At 35.5% G+C, this 16,052-nt stretch overlaps 1 protein-coding gene and 1 long non-coding RNA gene across 2 annotated transcripts in view; one reads left to right on the top strand and one right to left on the bottom strand.

Annotated features, from left to right (window-relative positions):
- Positions 1-16,052, bottom strand: part of LOC141363161 (NLR family CARD domain-containing protein 3-like) — a 48,646-nt gene that overhangs the window by 5,420 nt on the left and 27,174 nt on the right. The window contains exon 5 of the mRNA XM_073865738.1: positions 1,295-1,468. Coding sequence (XP_073721839.1) covers positions 1,295-1,468 — 174 coding nt within the window. The remainder of the gene's footprint in view (positions 1-1,294; positions 1,469-16,052) is intronic.
- On the top strand, positions 5,610-6,398 carry LOC141363230 (uncharacterized). The gene is made up of 3 exons (XR_012368759.1): positions 5,610-5,865; positions 5,976-5,994; positions 6,082-6,398. It is a non-coding gene; the product is annotated as an uncharacterized lncRNA (long non-coding RNA).

Raw genomic sequence — 16,052 nt, 5'->3', positions numbered from 1 at the left:
CACATCAAAAGCCTTCATCTCTGTTGGTATGGAGGAGGATTAGTGTCTAAATGAGCAGCTTTCACATCTGGAAAGACCTCATCAATACTGAAAGAGCAACATCTGCTTTCATCTGTCTTTGTCTATTTCAGTAAGACATTGATAAACTTCAATAAAAAATAGTCAAAATTCAAAATTTAAATAGTCAGATTTGGATAAAGTCACAGATCAGATCCTGTACTGAATAATCAACTCATATGGTTAAGAGGAAGTGATGTCACTATTGTGTCTTCTTATTCACCATCAGATCATACTGAAGATCAGACAGACATCTTTACAGTCTCTGATTATGAGTCCTAAATAAAAATAAAAGAGAAAGTCAATCAGATATGAGATCATCATCAGTGTCAGATGAAGAGATAGAAAAACAAACTATTAGTGCTGTCAGTCAGTGATAGAAATGAAATCTTCAACAAAATAAACATGTCAACAATCTGTTTATCACATACACATGAGCTACAACAATACAAAAACACAATTCATCTATTTCCTCTGAATATTTGATGTCAATGTAAGAGATGAATGTATTGATATGTATGTAGTATAATATAATGACACACTGACAGTTTTATGAGTTCACACACAAACAGTAATAAAATGAAGGTGATGCTTTATTTTAAAAGTCCTGGAGGTTGACAGTCGTGTAAATAAAGAGAAACAGCATCAATGTCAAAGCTCGACAGAGAGTTGTGTGAAGTGTCCATCAGATTTTAAGAGTTAACTTTCTCTTCTTTTTCCTAATCTTCATCTGTATCATTTATCATCTGTACTTTGTGTTTATCTGTTGTGTATATATTGTGTTTGTGTTGTTATTTCAGTCTGTATTCAGATGATTTGATAAATAATGCTTAAAACATGAAATAAAAACTTGTTATAAAAAGAGTTTAAGATGAACATCTAGTCAAGTGTGCATAACTATAGAGGTGTCGGCCTATCAAACAAACCCCATTAACAAACATCATATATAATGTGTAAGAAGAGTAAGATCACAGTATTAAATCCTGGAGTGAACAAACTCAACATCACAGTTAGTAAACAGACTCAGACATTGGATTGAATTCTTATTGTGTTGATCTGACAAAGCATCAAGTGTTGTTCATGTACACTTCATATTTTCTGTTTGTTGGGTTTAAAGGATACACAGCCTATAACAGCAGCAGATCAATTTACATTTATTTCTAATATTTATATTCTAGGATTTAAATGACACTGCATGAGTTTACTTTAAACATTTATTTAAATGAGCTCTACTCACCATACTGTCTTTAGTTTATAATGTGGATTATCTTTTAGATCAGAGATCAGCTTCACTCCTGAATATGTGAGATTATTAAAAGACAGATCCAGTTCTCTCAGGTGTGATGGGTTTGATCTCAGAGCTGAAGTCAGAGCAACACAACCTTCATCTTTGATATTACACCTCCTCAACCTGTAGAGAACAGAGACTTTATGTGAATGATGCAAAACTACAAAGTTTGTCCACAAATCTCTAACCTCCATCTCTTCATGTAATGTTCCTCTTTCAATCCCTCAGTAATTGAGACACTGTGTGTTTAAATGTCAAATAAATCCATCACACAGCTGACTATTAGTGTTAGATGTCCTAAACCACATGAACATTTCTTCATAAATCTGTATTGAGTTCATGTCTCACACTTGTAATTCTCATCAGGTATTTGATGTAAAAATCTTCCTCTATTACAGGAGGAATATCAGCTGGAGATAACATAACTCTGATCTTACATTTAAAGATGTTACAGTGTTTAAAGATCAATTTCACTCAATCTATAAAAACATTATTAATGTGTGTGTCAGTGTCAATGATGGATCAATAGCTGCGTTTACATGGACAATTGTAATCGGTTTAAATGTTCAAAACGAATAGAAATGCTCCATGTAAACACCACAATCGGAATAAAAAGGGCCAAACCGATTAAAAATCTAAACGGTTTGAGAGGGGTGGTTTATACCTTTTGTAAACCGCTTAAAAGTAAATGTAAACACTTCAATTCAATTCAATTTTATTTATATAGCGCTTTTTACAAAAGTCAATTGTTTCAAAGCAGCTTTACATAAATAGAAGCAGTGAAAAGCACAGAAAAACGACAGATAGCACAACAAAATACATGATAGTGTAAGGGGTTGCTTAAAGGCGCAGTCCACGATGTTTGAAAAACGCGTCGGAAAAGGAGACGGGCCGACTACCAAAACACACTTATAGCCAATCAAATCAAATCAAATGCCGGTTTGCGTATGTGTGGGGCGGGTCTATCAACAGAAGGTCCAGATTCTATTGGGGTAGGGGCGTGTTTGTTTAGGTGATTTCAAATATCAACATTGGCTTTCAAACATCATGGACTCCGCCTTTAAAGAAAGCGATGAAGGTGTGAATCCATGTGCAAAAGGTTTTTATTGTAAAATCCCAAGAAGGGCCAGTAAACAAATTCATACAGGGTAAATCCAACAATCGTAATCCAAATATCAGGCTAGGTTCAGGGCAGGCAGAGTAACAATCAAAATCCAAATACAAGCGCAGGTCAAACACAGGAACAGGTAACAGGATAACAGATAAACAGAATAACAGAATCAGAACACAGGCAGATACAAACAGGATGTGGCGATGTAATAATCAGCAGGTAACAGGTGTACAGGAAGTGACTTATATACAAAACAGACAGGAAGTGTGAACTGAAACATGGCATGATGAGTTTCAAAATAAAAGTCAAACAGAGCAGAGAATCAAAATACAAGTACAAATAACAAAAATACACAGAATACAAGAAAACACAGAACAAAACCTTACAGATAGCATAAGCAGTTAAATTTGCTGCGGCTATGACTCAATATTATAAGCGAGCGTATTACTAAAGTAACGTCTAGAAGAGGAGCTTTTTAGCTGAGGAAGTTAAAAAAAGTCCTAGGATAGGATAAGGAGATTTAGCGGAGATTAAGCGGGTTCTGCCGGTGATCGTTGGTCAGGCATCAGCCGGGCATCACGTTGAATGACGGCCAGTAGATCAGAGGTGTGCCGACTTTCACATCGGATTGATAACAGAAACTGGGACACTCTGCGTGTGTGCAATCTTCTTCTTCATTTCTTTTTTATGGCGGTTGGCAAACCTACTTAAAGGTGCATTTCCGCCAACAACTGGACTGTATGTGCAACGATGTAACCGCAACAACCGCGCTTTTTACGTAAAATTCATGAAGATAAGCCCTTGTTTTCAAATCATACATGTATAATAAAGGCCAAATAAATTGTCAAGAGTTAAAAGAGTAATTGGTTTTTTTTCGTACATTTAATTGAAAATGTAATAATAGGCTATTCATATTTCGTTAAATCATACAGTGTGGAAAATAAGTGAACTGAGATTACATAATTAGCGTTGTCTGCCTCTAAAGCAATTTTAATCTTTAAAACTGCATCTAATCTAACTGATCAACACAAATAAAAAGCACCATAACATTGCTTACCAGCATTAAAACCGCTTTAAATAAAAACATTTATAGTTTTTTTTATTGTGTATTAACAGTCTTCGCTCCGTGGATGAGGGAAAACCACTGATCTATATAAATGACTGGATTGCGCATAGAACGCTTAATGTAACAGCGTGAGGTGAAGCCAGCGTGAGTACGAGCGGCCATCTTGGTATACCCAACCGGCAGAGGGTGTCATTGACTTCCATCCAATATCATGGTATCCAGTCATTTATATAGATCAGTGGGGAAAACCAATGTAACGCCAATGGTTTTATTATAAACTGACTGAACACTTGACTCTCTCCTGGGCATAGATATGCAAGTTTTTCATCAACATATCTGCGTGAAACATAAACATGATGATCATCTACCGACTCGACAGTTTCGGCACATCCTCTACAGAGAGTCTGCATTATTAATGGCTTTTCGTTTGCTCCACGTGAGCTTAACGTTTTTGTTCTGTACTTTTTTAATTGCATATATTTCTGCATATTTTCGACCAATGAACACACAAGATATAATGTAAGTGGTTATGAATAGCAGTTAAGCTTGTTCTGAAATGATGAAAAAATCTAAATGACTACAAACTGATCTCTCCAACTTAATTTAGCCTAAATAATGATTTATTAATTTTCATACTTTATAGACACACGTCAATTTATTTACTAATATATTACTGAAAATGTCCTATATTAATTGTATTTGTATTGCATTCGTTTTGTACATGTAGGCTACATATACACAGTCACTGCTGTGTTCTGTATTGACTGATGCTCTGTAAATTTGCACTTAACAAGCAATGTTCTTCAATTTATTTTTGTTTTTTCAAAAAATATATATTTAGCTGTAGTAGCCTATAGCTTGGTGTTAATCTTTTTCTTAAAATGGAAAAGACATGTAGTACCCTGAGTTCTACCTCAGTGCACCTCATTGTTATGGATTTAAATAATAATTTTATTTTAATAAATAAAGGGTTAGTTATACCGCGCTAGTGAGCCATGCAAAACACAGCACACTCTCAAAAAAAGGTTCCTTGAAGTTCCCCAGGGTTCTATACTTTGCCAATAGAACCTTTTACCAAAAACAGGTTCCATATAGAACCCTTGGAGGGCAAAAAAACATTTTTATTAAAATGGTTCTATAATTCACGTTTTGTGACTGAAGTGTAAACTAAAGATAACACAATAATTACAGACCTACACAACTCATTTACAAACCTACACAACTCATTCACAAACCTTTTTGTGTCAATAGGCTGTGGTCAAATAAAGAGAGAGTCAACAAATAGGCTATTAATATTTAGTGTATGATTTATTTCCTGTGAGCTTTTTTATGCAAGTTTGTACATTAGCATGAAACTTACAGTGCAGTTTGCGTTTTTGGTGAATTACCAGGTGTTTTCTTTATTTTGTACATTCTATATTGTCAATGTTTGTTTAATTTAACCTGAAGGGGCATTAAAAACAAATAATCGCAAAAGTGCCCTCTGGTGGCGTATATATGCGTTGCACCATACGCGAAGATGAGCCTCGAGACGTGACAGTTTTTTTTTTCAAACTGAGGAGTTCGGACTCCGGACCAGCATTTCTGCTTGTTGGTACCCTGAGGTAAATAAACTTTCTACATTTTTGAAACAATATTACTGAAATATTTAGTATAATTAGTTAATATTTATTTTGTTAGAGTAGGTCTTGTGCTAAATAGTGATACTAGAAGCTACATTTATAATATTTACCTCAGTTAAAAATACTGCTGGTAACGTTTAAGCACTGACGGGCTTCCTCAACCGTCAGTTATAAAAGCTCTGTTAAATACATATTGTTCCGGGTTTTAATGAATTACGTTACAGTCTCGCTTTATTTCTTTGTCATTTTAAATTAAATTGCCAAGCACAATAAGACAGCTGTGTTGTTAGGAGACGAAATTTCGAGACAGGAGTGTAATTTCAATGAAGCGCGTGGTCAAAGGAACCGGGTGGAAGACGGTGGAAGGGGAATGATATGTAAATGTTTGTCGCAGTTTTACACATATTCCGTGAGTATTTTTCGCTTGTTCACGAGTGTTTTATCAGGGTTGGAGCTAAACTCTGAAGCAGGGGCGGAGCGGGGGGGTGGCTTTTGGGGCTCGAGCCCCGAATGTTTTGTCAAAAGCCCCGAATCTTTTCAGATCTGTAAAATGAATTCATCCAGGACGCTAGGTGGTGGCACTCAGCTTTAACTCTCCGCTCCCCCACTCAACTGAAAATGAATAAGAGATGCGTGTTGAAGGCAAAATAACATTCTGAATCTCCCCACAGTAAACGCATTTTCAAAGTGTCTTTATTATTACAGTGCCTTCGTTATTACTGTAAGTGTATATTTATACCGTAGTTATGTGATGTAAATACTGTTAAATAGCGTCAACTGATATATTATCTGCATGACTAACGTCTAACTTACTGTGGTGCTCTGGTCTAGTCTGCCTCATTGGTCATTGGTAACGTTGTATTTAAAGTACATTTAATAACAGTGAATTAAAACTTTGAAAAAACTTGCTCATTGTTGCATATATACTTTTTTATAGATGGATATACGATTTATATTTTTAAAGACGTCAGAAGTAAGAAGGTGAGAAAGTATATAGTTAGTTAGGTATGTTTTGTCCATATGCATTTGAAATTCGCAATGATTTTACCTCAGAAATACATTGATAGACAGTTATAAAATGTGAATCCCCAATCTCTTACATTAAAATATCCTTATGTGTGATAACTGTCAGTGCAAATAGGAAGAGAGGAGGGTGGAGAGAGATCACAGACAGACAGATAGACAGAAAGAGAGAAAGAAAGAGAGAGAAACGCTTCCATAAGCAGGTGAGAAATTGTTCTGTCAATGAAGTCAAAAATTTTTATTCTTATGTAGCTTTATAGTTACTGGATTAGCCTTCAGCAAACATGCTTGCCTATTTTTGGATAAGAGAAGTTCATTGTCAAAATTTGTTATGTTGCAGTTTCAAAATGACAATACCAGTGTTGGGTAAGTTACTCAAAAAAGTAATTAATTACTAGTTACTAATTACATCATCAATCATGTAATTAAATTACTTTACATATTACTCCAAAAAGTATTTAATTATTACTAATTACTTTCTAAATCCTATTTAGTACATGATACAAAGATAGGCTTGAAATGGCTCGAAGAAACAATATATAAAAGTACATCAATTATTCTGGTCCCACTTTAGGGTTCATTTCTCTCTATTAATTAACTATTAACTACCTTTGCCTCAATATATTCCAACTACTGCTTATTAATACTAAAGTAGTTGTTTATTTTAAGTATTTGTAGAAATGGGGAGGGTTAAGGGTGTAGAATAAGGTTTTGCAGAATCAGGCATTAATATGTGCTATTTAAGTAGGCCTACTAAAAAACAGTGAACATCTCAGTAATATTAATGCTAATAATCAACCAGTTAATAGTGAGAATTGTAAACTAAAACCATGTTAAATCCACTATTTATTATAGTATACATAATTGTTCTACAGTCCATAGACAGTATTTAGTTACATCAGAAGTAACTGTAATTCGATTACAAGAAAAATAAGAGTAATCCCTTACATTACTTTTTCAAGTAATTAAATTACAGTAACAAATTACTTAGTAACTAGTTACACCCAACACTGGACAATACAGAGAACACTTAGATTGAAAAATAGTTTATAAAGCTGCCGTAAATGGAGAAAAAATATCAACAGGGGACCAAGCTTTGAAACCCCTAGATTTGGGCTAAGCCCCCAATGTCTACAATGTCTGGCTCCGCCCCTGCTCTGAAGGAAAGTGGAAACTGCTGGCCACAGTTGAGAATTTTCAGCGGGTCTGTATTATAAATGCACGATTGCAGTGCAGCGTTCCTATCCGCAACAAGTCTAGACATGCATGTTTTCTGTGATGCACACAATTAATTAATGTGATGGAAGCTGTTAAGACACTTACATTTAACATTTAAATGTTTTAAAAACCAAACGTGTTTAGGTTTTTATGCGTATTTGGTTTGTGAAGTGTAATTTATGCTTTTTTCCATCCCCGCACATAACCATGGTTAATAAATGGTCAGACACGTCACTGGCTTTAAAATATAAACCCCATTGATGCAAAAAGGTAAGGTGCTTAAAGGGACCTCGTAATTCTGACTTCTGTCACTAATGTTCATCAAAGACACATAGAGACTTTTTTAACAGAGTACCAACACATCTCGACTGTGTCTGTTCCTCGAACAAATAAATACAGAGCACCGTTTACCTCGTCTCGTACAAATCTTATTAACATAAAATTAGAACACAATACATTAACAGATGAAACTCAAATGTTAAAATTCGGCCTTCTTAACATTAGATCACTTACCAACAAAGAACCAATTATCAATGAAATAATTACTGACCAAAACTTAGATGCACTCTGTTTAACAGAAACCTGGCTTAAAGCAGACGATTACACCAGTTTAAACGAATCCACCCCACAAGACTATTATTATAAACATGTTCCTCGTCTAAAAGGGAGAGGGGGTGGTGTAGCTACAATATACAATAAAATATTCAAAGTAAACCATAAATCCAACCTAAAATTTAATTCGTTTGAAATAATACTGTTAAATATGGAAATAACTGATCGCAACAACAAACGGCTTTCGTTCATTTTAGCTACCATATATAGGCCTCTGGGCCACCACACAGATTTTCTTAAAGAAATAGCAGACTTCCTATCTGAGCTTACAGTCACTGTAGATAAAGCTCTTATCGTTGGTGATTTTAATATCCATGTGGATAATCCAAAAGATGCATTAGGACGTGCGTTTATGGATGTTCTAAATTCCCTCGGCATTAAACAAAACGTGTCAGGGCCCACGCATACTCGTAATCACACACTAGACTTAATTCTGTCACTCGGACTCAATATTAATGACATCGAAATATCACCCCAGAGCGATGCCGTTTCAGACCATTGCCTTGTGTCATACACAATACTTCTAGATAGGACCGCTCAGTCTACAACATGCTACAGATTAGCCAGAACAATAATTTCCACCACTAAAGATAGCTTTATTAGCACTCTTCCAGACCTGTCTCAAATGAAACATGTAGCAGATAACCGTGAAGATCTAGATATTATAATAGAAAACCTGAAAAACGTCTGCTCTAGCACGTTGGATGCCGTTGCTCCCATTCGAAAAAAGAGAATCAAAGAAAAACCGCCAGCTCCATGGTATGATCATCATACTGCAGCCCTTAAAAAAGTAGCTAGAAAAATGGAAAGAAACTACCGAAGCACAAAGTTAGAGGTATGGCGTTCAGCATGGAAAGAGAGTGTTCAACACTACAGACAGGCTATTAAAACCGCCAGATCTACCTATCTCAGTACGCTTATTAAAGAAAATCATAACAACCCTCGTTTTCTATTTAGCACAGTTGCGAAACTGACTAGAAACAAAGAACAAACAGAAACCAATAGTAAACTCCAACACAATAGTGATGACTTCATGAACTTCTTTACTAACAAAATTATGTTTATTAGGGAAAACATAGAAACTACGCAAGCAGCCACCACTCTACCCAATAGTACATTTTCCACTAGATTACCAAACGAACATCTTGAGTCATTTAATCCTACTACAATAGAAGAGCTCTCTAAACTAGTAACGTCATCCAAATCATCGTCCTGTATACTAGACCCCGTTCCCACAAAATTACTAAAAGAGGTATTTCATGTAGTGTCAGACACGGTACTTAATATCTTTAACTCATCTCTAGAATTAGGATACGTTCCAACAGCTTTCAAACTAGCAGTTATTAGACCGCTCATTAAAAAACCAAACCTTGACCAGGGAGATCTTAATAACTTTAGACCAATCTCAAATCTACCTTTTCTTTCTAAAATATTAGAAAAAGTAGTGGCAAGCCAGCTACGCACATTCGTAGAAAATAATAATACATATGAAAAGTTCCAATCAGGATTCAGGCCCCACCATAGCACAGAGACAGCGCTGCTTAGAGTTACAAATGACCTCCTATTAACATCCGATCGTGGTGAAATCTAGAAAACTATGTTGGCATCAGTGGTCAGGCGTTAGCCTGGTTCAGATCGTATCTAACTAATCGATATCACTTTGTTTATGTAAATGAGGAAGAGTCATATCACTCCCCCGTTAAATACGGCGTACCTCAGGGATCAGTTCTAGGCCCTATCCTATTCTCGTTATATATGTTACCTCTAGGAGACATTATCAGGAAACATAACATAAGTTTTCACTGCTATGCCGATGATACCCAGCTTTACATCTCGTCGCGTCCTAGCGAAACCCACCAGTTTTCTAAGCTAACAGACTGCATCAGTGATATTAGGGACTGGATGGCACAAAACTTTCTTATGCTAAACTCCAATAAGACAGAGATACTCATTATTGAACCGAATCGCTACAAACATAATATGTCAGATTACAAGTTGTCCATAGATGGCTGCACGGTGGTGCCATCTTCCACGGTTAAGAATTTAGGCGTAATGTTCGACAGCAATCTATCTTTCGATAGTCATATGGCCAACATCTGCCGCACAGCATTCTTCCATCTTAGAAATATCTAAAAAATACGCCATATGCTGTCTGCATCAGACGCAGAAAAGCTTATCCATGCTTTTATGACCTCTAGAATAGACTATTGTAACTCGTTACTCGGGGGATGCCATGCAAATCAGGTAAACAAGCTACAGCTGGTTCAAAACGCCGCCGCAAGAGTGCTTACTCGATCTAAAAAGTATGACCACATCAGTCCAATTCTGGCATCTTTACACTGGCTACCAGTTAAATATCGCATACAATTTAAAATATTACTAATCACCTACAAAGCCTTAAATGGCCTAGCGCCCTCGTATATTAAAGAACTACTATCAGAATACAATCCATCACGTAAACTGCGCTCACAAAATTCTGGTCACTTAATTATCCCTAGAATATCAAAAGTGTCTAAAGGTGGTAGATCCTTTTCCTACTTAGCCCCTAAGCTCTGGAATGATTTACCAAATAATGTTCGCGTATCAGACACAGTCGATCAATTTACCAAATAATGTTCGAGTATCAGACACAGTCGATCAATTTAAATCTAAACTTAAGACATTCTTCTTTAACAAAGCATAAAATGTCCAGTAAATGTACATTTCCCGCAGTAGTTAGTTTGTCTAGAACAAAGCACTCACATACCTCATATGGGTAATATACTATTGCCGCAATAGTTAGCCTGTCTGGAACCGAGCTGACTTGAACCACTATAATGTTTGACACTTGCATTGCATGCGAACGGCCCCTAAGCTAATAGAATTCTTTTTTTCTCTCCCTGTCTCGTCCTCAACCACGAGGACCATGAGACAAACAGACCCAGTTCCTGTGAAGATCATTGCATCACTGATCCACTGGCTGTCCTTCAACGTGATGACCAGCCGATGCCCGACCAACGACCACCGGCTAAACCAGTTTAATTCGCTTACCCGCCTCCTATCCCTACCGTTTCTATATATATATATATATATAAATATATATTAATTCCTCCCAAGGGTTTTTGTCCTTCTAGGACTTTTTCCCATTGGGTTTTTTCCTAGAGGGTTTTTAGTCCCAGGGAGAGTCAGCCAACTTTGGCTTAACTTAGCACTTAACTGTATACGTTACATTATTAAAATGCTCGCTTGTACGGTTTAACCGCTTTCTCTACTTCTTATATTATCTATTGATTTTCTGTGTTCTCCTCTACATCTTCTCATGTAAAGCTGCTTTGCAACAATTAACACTTGTGAAAAGCGCTATATAAATAAAATTGAATTGAATTGAATTGAAAAGAGCAAAATAAAAGAAATCTGTGTTTTGTAGCTTTAATGATAATTCTTATGCATTTCATTTATAATTTAGCATTAAAGACTGTAAAGTGTTTGAGGACTTAATTTAAATTATTAATATTTCACACTAGTTTTTTATTGAACATTGTGTTTTGAAAAATACATCACTAGGCAATTGCAACCTCAAGTTAATGGAGACTTTATGGAACTTGTTTGTCTGAAAGTGGATATATAAAGATTTGTTTTTTAAGATGCTGCATGGAATGACAATGAGGTTTGGAACACACTTGGTGAAGAACATGGAAACATCTCTAAATAAAATGGCCCCAAACATCATCAGGAGTAGAAGGAAGTAAAAAACATCTCCACGCCAATCTCATTGGAACAGCACAGGAAACCACAGAAGGTAACTACATCATATGGTTGTTCTTTTCCCAGTGTAAAGTAGCCTTATTTGCAATTGTTCTAGCACCTATAAATTGTATAAGTGAAATTATGAAAATAATGTTAGTATAAACTTTTTCCTTGCCATTAAAGAGTTAACTTGTTAATTAAGAGACGCTGGCTGAGAAAGAGATAAAGTTTACCCACAAATGAAAATTGTCGTCACTTTCTTCAGCTGAGCACAACAGAAGATATTTTTTAAAAGTATGGTAATCGAACAACAATGGTGCCCATTGACCTGCATTGGTTTTGTGTCCATTAAATTGCTACCAGCGTTGTTCGGTTACAGACATTCTTCAAAATCTTTTTTGTGTTTGTGTTCTGCTGAAGAAAGAAAGCCGTGAACGTTTGAAATAATGAGTGAGTGAATGAGTTTTCTTTTTTGAGTAAAATGTCCCTGTAATTGATTCCTGTACCTAATGTACAATAATTTGTATCTTTGTAGGTCTGGTGAGGAATGCTGCACTTATGTTATTGCAAGCATTATTTCAAGAAAATCCCAGCTTCCTTTACTGTGTAAATAGTGTAAGTATAGTCTTCTGTAATTTCATTAGCATTTGAGGCACTTCATTTATAGCAACACTATGTAGTTTCCATGTAAAAATGACTTACAGCTCCCCCATGTGGTTGAAAAGTGCAACAGTGCCTGGTATCAGACCCTCTTCTGCAGGCAGGGGGAGGGGCGGGGCTGTGTGCTCTACCCTCCACCGCCACTTTCAGAGTGTGCTTGTAGCAGCTAGGAGGCTGCTCGGGTTGCAGCAACAGTACAATTTGTCCAGTTAAAAGTTGTTCTATCACTGAAATAATTTTAGAGACATTATTTAAAGGTAAAAAAACGACACAATGTTGCTTTAAAGTAACATTCAATGCAAATATAAAAATATTACTCTGTTTACACTTAAATAGCATACAGCTCCACATTAATTATAAGAGTCTTGTTGGTTCTTGATTGTCGCTTGCCTAGTTTTCATACTTAATTTGTGTTATTATGGGGTAATTTTAAGTCTATTTGATGGCTTCTGTTATTTGGTAAAAAGCACTTAAAAGGTGAAATGTTTGTTTTACAGGAACCCAAAGGTCCCACACCAACCACAGTGTTCAACGGCTCTCCTGATCTTCTCAAATCTGAAAGTATCAACTTTACAATGGACAATGTGAACATAATATGTGGAAGACATTGACATCACAGGCTGTGGAATGACTGTTTGCAGTTTTTTTCTCCTCAATGTTCAATACCCTTTGCCATTAAGCACACAGTGACTTTAATTTATAAAATATATGCTTAAATTTAAATACCTGTACAAAACAAATGTACAATCAACTTGTGTAAATTGTCATTCTATTTAATAGATTGCATTTAAAGACAATTCATGAACATTGTGATTTCTTTTCATAATTTCAGACATATGTAAAAGTTACTAAAAAATAGTACTGCATATACTGTACAGTATCTTTGTTTATAAAAACAGAAAATGCGTAAGGGAAATAACTTTTTTAAACAAAATTTTTGAATGTATAGTGTAATTAAGAGTTTTGCTGTTTAACCCCCTGGGGTCCAAAAACGCGGGGCGCGTTTTGACGTGTTTTTTCCTTATCATGGCAGAATCAACTTAAAATACTCCATCATTAATAATCATACACTTACGTGTTTGACATCATTTGAAACGGTAAAGGGTCTTCTTTAATATGTGTTCATTCACAATAACAACAGATCTTTGTGTTTTTGTCAAATAAAGAAAATAAACATGGTGTGCATCCAGACATTTCTGTCTCTGCCAGCTGTCTCTCAAAACACGTTACAAAAATCAATTGAAACTCCGCGATTACTCGTCACACAAGCATGATACACACATCCAAAGAAAGCCTGAAATGTCTACTTTTAAACAAGCTAAATATAATCGAAAACAAATATTGCCAGTTTATGTAATCTGCATTGAAGTTAAGAGAGTACCGTTTTTCCTGGCTGACTTCATTATCTTTAATTTGGTCACGCCCACAGCTGTTGACATGGTAATGAAGACACGAGCTGTTCAACCATAACAAGCAAAGTGTAAAGTTTGATCAGATTTAAAGACTTTTTACCGCATGTTTGGATTATAAACTTTATTCACACACGTGAGGAATATCTTCATTTATGTCTGGACATTGAGGAAGAGAAGCATTTATCTTTAACGTTACCTAAGAAGAACAATGAAGAACGCACTGCTGGATTAGAAGTAAGTAACGTTAACAGTTAATTTATACCATTTATATTTGCTATCATGTAACTTAATATGCTCATGGCTTGTGCAGTTCAGCCTACATACAGTAACGTTAAGCAACCTTAGCAGACTACACGCTTCGGATTGAAAAAGTTTCACGTAATGGCGGATTTCACTGTTGCATGCTGTAACAGTGTTAAACACAGTTATTCACTTATATCCTTCGTGGAAACTTTCAGTAAGCCTGAACTGCTGTATCTTTTAAGTGTGTGCTGTAATATGATTCCATGTTTACATGCTTATTTACGAACGAGTACGCGTGACCTCCCATAATGGCGGATATCTGTTACATGTTGTACAGTGTTAGACACAGTTATTCACTTTCGTATCTGTCATGGCAACTTTGAGTAATGCTGCACTGCGGGATTTGCTGTAAAATGATTCCATATTGTTTACATGCAAGGTAATTCCATACATTGCGCTTCACACGCGACACCGTTTTTATGAGCGCTGCGGAGACGGAGACGCGAGCTCGCGCACATGCGATGTGTTTTTAAAGTTCATACGCGCTTACAGAAACACGTTTAAAACAGAAGCTAGACGATACGGGGATGGGCATCTGAAAACAGTCATCTGAAAACAGCTTTTTATATTAATTGCTGCAGATGTTTATCTGAGATTAAGTTTATGTAGTATATGAATGTAACTTAGTATCAGTGACATCTACCCATCAGTTATGTATGTAAGGGTATTTCTGTGGACAATTTATTCTAACAGCTGTTTATAACTCTCTTAGAGGTCTGCATCTCTTTCATCAGTACAAAACTATGAAGTGGAAAAACACTTTTTGGACAAAGTTATATGGTAACATGAGCCACATGACGTTTACAGCTCTGTTGTGTATCAGTTTCTTAGTTTATACAAAGTTTTAGGAATAGGGTATGTTTCCAAATAAACTTAAAATGTCCTACTAACCATCATTTCTATTTTAATTATATTGTTAACTTAATAAACCTCAAACAAACATGTATACATTTGTCCTCACATTCTTTACTGTAGTTCATTCTCACATTCCTGCCTCATTATGCAGCTCATTATGCGAGCCTTTGTTTGCTTGCTGTCAATCAATCCTTCTCGCATACAGCCCGTCTAAACAAAAAGTGTCTTACAATTTCTAAATGAATACATTGTTTTATGTGAATAAGTAGGCATGGTGATTGTCACATCATTTTAAAGAAAAAACTCTAGACTACTAGATTATGTTTAGGAAAGTCTTGTTAAAACATGTTTAGTATGGGTTTTGTGGACTTATATCAGTGACTTAAAAATTTTGCTTTTTTAAAAACCACGCATAAACATTTTTCTCTCAAAAATACAAACATGTACATACATGTAGCTCATATAATATTTTAGCCCAGTTTGTGCTGAACGCAGTGGTATGAGACACTTCCCATTATTATGTTTTAAAGCAACTGAAAAAAGACCAAATGTAAGAGCATGTCAGAACCTCTGAGAGTGTCCCAAAATGGTCGGACCCCAGAGGGTTAATACAGAGATGCAATATATATAAACGTATGTATGTTCATTAAAAAGTGAAAATGCTTAATGGAAATAATTAAATAACTAAGTGGTTGAATGTAATGAGACATTTTAAAATGTAAACTTAAGTTTTGCTGTCTAATACAGAATAAAGAGATGTGATTTTAAGTAATTTTTATAGATTTGTATTTCTGTATAATACAATTAATAAATAGTAAACTTTTATAATTTTCTGGATCGGTTATAATTTCTTATCAATAATAAATTACTCATTATAATGAAGAACCTTTAATGGTTTTAAATAGAACCATCTAACTTTGATTCAAAGAACCATTTGGGGTTCTTTTTAATGAACCCATTACAGTGGTTCTATATTGAACCATTTGGGGGTTCCATATATGAAGCGGGTGATAGAACCATTTATGGTTCGATATAGAACCTTTTTTTAAGAGTGCAAGAGAAATTCCTTCACCAGGACAATCCTAGCTCCACCTAAACG

The sequence above is a fragment of the Misgurnus anguillicaudatus genome, unplaced genomic scaffold (genome assembly GCF_027580225.2).
Source record: "Misgurnus anguillicaudatus unplaced genomic scaffold, ASM2758022v2 HiC_scaffold_33, whole genome shotgun sequence".
Classification (NCBI taxonomy): Eukaryota; Metazoa; Chordata; class Actinopteri; order Cypriniformes; family Cobitidae; genus Misgurnus; species Misgurnus anguillicaudatus.
Note: the sequence above shows the minus strand (reverse complement) of the source record. Positions and strands in the feature narration are given on the sequence as shown.